Raw genomic sequence first — 4194 nt, forward strand, 5'->3', positions numbered from 1 at the left:
CCGCGTGCTCTATGAGCTTGGCAGGCGGGACAGCAGCTGAGCCCCAGGCCCCAGGGGGCGAGGGTGGCTCTCAATTCCATTCCAAGGGCTGCGGCTCACCTGGGCTGCCCCCTCTTACTCCAGAAAATTTGTAAAGGAAAAAAAAAAAAAGTAGGACAGCATCAAGATTCCACACCTGCTACTTTTAACTTACAAACCAACGGATTTATTAATCCGGTTTCCCTTCCCTTGCCGAACTGCAGAAGCTTGACGCAGATACCCCGGTACAGCCGCGTGGAGGTGTCGGAAAGCTCCACCAGAACCCACCCCCGTGTCACGGGACGGGCCTCTGTTCGACCAAAGGACTGCAATCACAGCGCGGTCTCAAGGCCGTACGCCCAGCAGACTGACCCCAGGGTCTCCAGCATCTGCCAAGGCGCACCGGGCGGGCCCAGGGGCGTGAGAATCGGAAGCACCACGCAGGCGTCTCGAGAAGGTTTCAGGCTGAACACGAGTGCGCCTGTCCCTCCCCTTCCAGAAGGGGCAGCTGGCCAGCCTCAAGGCTGCTGGGTCAGAGGCCCGTCTCCCTCGGCAGCATCTCCCTCTGGCTGATGGTCAGAAGGCCCTGGGAGGTGGTCCCCACACGCCATCCTGCGCCTGGGCTGCCGCGCTGTCTCTCCACCTGCCGCTACTTCTGCTTGTATTCGGGGTCCTTCCCGCTGGGCGGCAGCTTCCTGTGGATCAGGCTGAGGCCGCAGAGGATGAGGAACACGCCTCCCCACCACAAAACCTCCTGGCACTCTCCGTACAACACAAAGCCCAGGAAGGCCTGCGGGACAGAGACCACGGTGAGGCCACGTCCACACCTGCCTGCAGGACTCAAGCGCGGCGAGGAGGCACCACCTCACCCCCCTGGGGGCTGACGGCCCTCCTGGGGCAGGAGGAAAGGTCTGGAGCTGGAAGTCGGGGGCCTGAAACCCAGCTGTCACCTTCCGCAAGTCACTATTCATGTCTGGCTCACCTGGAGAGGGGAGGAGGGTACCTTCCTCACAGCCCCGGCCCTGAGCGAAGTGCACAAGAAAGCCCAGCAGAGGCCAGCTGCTAAAGCCCAGCACACAGCGGGCGCCTGGTGTTTGCTGATCCAAACCGGCCAGCCAAGTCCTCCCTCCCTCGACGGCAGGACCGACTGTGCTCAGCCCTGCCTGGCTGACATCAGGCTATCAGAGGAAAGAGCAGCCCCCCTCCACGTCTCACGCTCAAGTTCACAGAGCCCTAGGCGTCCAGCTAGCACACAGGTGGCCGAGACTTCAGAATGAGGGCTGCAGCCTGGAAGGGCAGCATGCAGGTAGGCTTTTTTACAGTTGGACTTCATCCCCAGCTAGCTTGAGAGTTCGGCCAAGTTTGAGATTAGAGGAGCAGCCCCCAGGGGTCAAGCCACAGCCCAATCTCTGCGTCAGCTCCTGTCTGAGAGGGCGAGAGTTCCCCAACTCACCCAGAACCCAGCTTTGGGACAGGGGGACTGTACCCTCAGGCCACTCACCGAGCTGAGGATGTTTGAAAACGTCACTGTGACTGATGCAATGGCTGAAGACATGGAGAAACTGAGGCCCCGGCTAAAGAATGTCCACATCAGAGAATTGGTAGTCGCCATCACAATGACTCCCAAGATGCAGAAGCCCATGTTCACCTGTGGGAGAAAGCGTCACTGCGTCCACGCTCAGCCACGGCGGACCTGCGGCCCCCTCACAGCACACCCAGGGGCCTGATCACCAGCAGCCGGGCCCCTACTGAGACCCCACCACAGCTCCTCAGAGCTTTCCTGCACAGGACTTCACCTAACCCTGTGCTTAGCACACCCATTTTACAGCTGAAATAAACGGAGACTTATTTGACCGTCTTGCTGGCCATGTGCCCTGGGGCAGAGCAAAATGCTAATCCGTAACCAGTACTTTGTTTAGAACACCAGTCCCTTACTGGTGTTGAGGATCAGTGCCGGAGGGCAAGCAGTTATTAGTCAGTATGTAGTGTGAGCAAATCAGGGGCAGAGTCCTCACTTCCGGGGATCAGGTAAAGCGTGAATTCGCCAAGCTTCCTCCCACCCCATGCAGGCTACGGGACACTCAGGCCAGTCCTGCTGGGCATTCTGGAGTTTCTACTCTGTGCCAGGCCCTGTGCCCAGGTGTTTTAAGTGGATTCTCATTTATTCCTTAACTTCACTTTACAGATAAGGAGCCTAAATTAGTAACTTGCTTGAAGTGCCTATAACCTGTGGGAGCCACCAGGATTCAAACCCAGGCAGTGGCTCCATGCTCTTAACCAGGACACAGCCCTGCTCAGGGAACGGTCCCCTCTACTTGACTAGTGATCCCAGGCATCACTTGGAGTACTTGCAGCCTTTTTCTTTTCTTTTTTTTTAAAAGATTTTATTTATTTATTTGAGAGAGAGAGAAAGCACGAGGGGGAGCAGCAGAGGGAGAGGGAGAAGCAGACTCCCTGCTGAGCAGGGAGCCCGATGCGGGGCTCGATCCCGGGACTCCGGGATCATGACCTGAGCCGAAGGTAGACGCTTAACCAACTGAGCCACCCAGGCACCCCTTTTCTTTCTTTTTTTTAAAGGTGAGAGCCTGGAAAGGAGAGAATCTTAAGCCTCCTACTCAACATGCAGACCCCTTGCTTGGTTTTGAGTTAGAAACCTGCTTGCAGACAGAGCTGCCTCCTCTGGGGTGACCATCTAAACAGCATACTCTTTTTTTTTTTAAGATTTTATTTTTAAGTAATCTCTACACCCAATGTGGGGCTCGGACTAACAACCCAGAGACCAAGAGGTGCATGCTCTACTGACTGAGCCAGCCAAGCGCCCCTCATACTCTTTCTTTCCAGTGTCATAAGGAAAGCGTGTCTTGGGGCGCCTGAGTGGCTTAGTCTGTTAAGCATCTGCCTTTGGCTCAGGTCGTGATCCTGGGGTCCTGCGATCAGGCCTCACATCGCATCGGGCTCTCTGCTCAGCAGGGAGCCTGCTTCTCCCTCTCCCTCTGCCTGCTGCCCTGCCTACTTGTGATCTCTCTCTGTCAAATAAATAAATAAAATCTTTTTTTTTTTTTAAAAGGAAAGGGTGTCTTTGCAGAATTTTCACAAAAGCACTGTATGAACCAGTGGCAACCTGCTTATGTAGTTATGAAGGCCTGGTGCACAACTACCCAGACTAGGAAGCCTCATGGTTCAGAGTTACTCATCTTCCTTTGGAGCACTTCAAGAATTACACCCAACAGGGCACTAATCTCAAGCATGGTGGTTCCCACTGGATTAGCCCTAAACAGGTTTACCCGCATGGACCAGTCTGTCCACTGTCCAGGTCAGGAACTAACCCTGGGTGCTGGGGCAGTGAAACCCCTCGGGCAGCAGACACTGGCCTACCACTCGGGATGGGAGGGGCAGGGGTCCACTTCAGCAGACGTGTGGAGGCCGTTTAAGAGTTCTCAGCAAGGGGGTGGGGGGGTGTCCAGCATGCTTCTCTGTCCTCTCTTACACCTACGTGTCCCAAACTCCCAATTTTCCTGGCAGCAGGGCATTCGGGTCAAAACACTCGTTAATTACGGAGCAAAGGCTTCTCACCTTAAGAGTCACGTGGAGAGACATGTTCAGGCATAAGGGGCTTAAAATGAAAGGTAGAGAGTGGATGCAGGAAAGCGAACTAGCCCAATCGGAGGACAGACTGTAGGTCCCTGGTAGGGAAGAGGCTTAGGTCTCTTACCGCCTACACTTGACGAGGATTTGACGGGATTTAGAATGCAAGGATGCTCTCCCGCCCCAGCTGACTGCAGCGCCCGGCTGCGGACCGGGCGAACAGACCCGCGGGCGTGAGGCTTCGCCCTGCGCCCCCAACCCCAGCCCTCCCGGAGCCTCGCGGGCCCCGCAGCGCCCCTCCTCCGCCCGGGCCCACCCGCCCGCCGGCCGCAGAGGCGCCCCGGGCTCGACCTCGCTGCCGAAGGCCAGCTTGGCGGAGGCGGCGGCCAGGGCCCCGAACGCGCCGGCGCACAGGCAGTTGAATACACCCCAGAAGCGGCGCCGCATCGCGCCGGCCTGCAGGTGCGGGGGGAATTCCGCGGGGCCGTCGGGGTAGGCGGCGGGGCATACGGCGCCGCCGGGGGACTGCGGCCTCTCGGCCATGGTGCCCGCCGCCACCTCTCCCCGCGCCCGGCGCACCCGCCACCAGCG

The 4194-nt window shown here is 57.8% G+C and overlaps 1 protein-coding gene across 1 annotated transcript; it reads right to left on the reverse strand.

The window, feature by feature from the left end:
* Nucleotides 1-219: 219 nt before the first annotated feature.
* On the reverse strand, nucleotides 220-4194 carry TMEM42 (transmembrane protein 42). The gene is made up of 3 exons (XM_021683068.1): nucleotides 3955-4194; nucleotides 1520-1666; nucleotides 220-808 (listed from the first exon to the last, which is right to left on the reverse strand). Exons 1-3 carry the CDS (start codon nucleotides 4144-4146, stop codon nucleotides 668-670), a joined length of 480 nt encoding a protein of 159 aa, XP_021538743.1. The 5' UTR covers nucleotides 4147-4194; the 3' UTR covers nucleotides 220-667.

The sequence above is a fragment of the Neomonachus schauinslandi genome, chromosome 1 (assembly GCF_002201575.2).
Source record: "Neomonachus schauinslandi chromosome 1, ASM220157v2, whole genome shotgun sequence".
In the NCBI taxonomy this organism is placed as follows: Eukaryota; Metazoa; Chordata; class Mammalia; order Carnivora; family Phocidae; genus Neomonachus; species Neomonachus schauinslandi.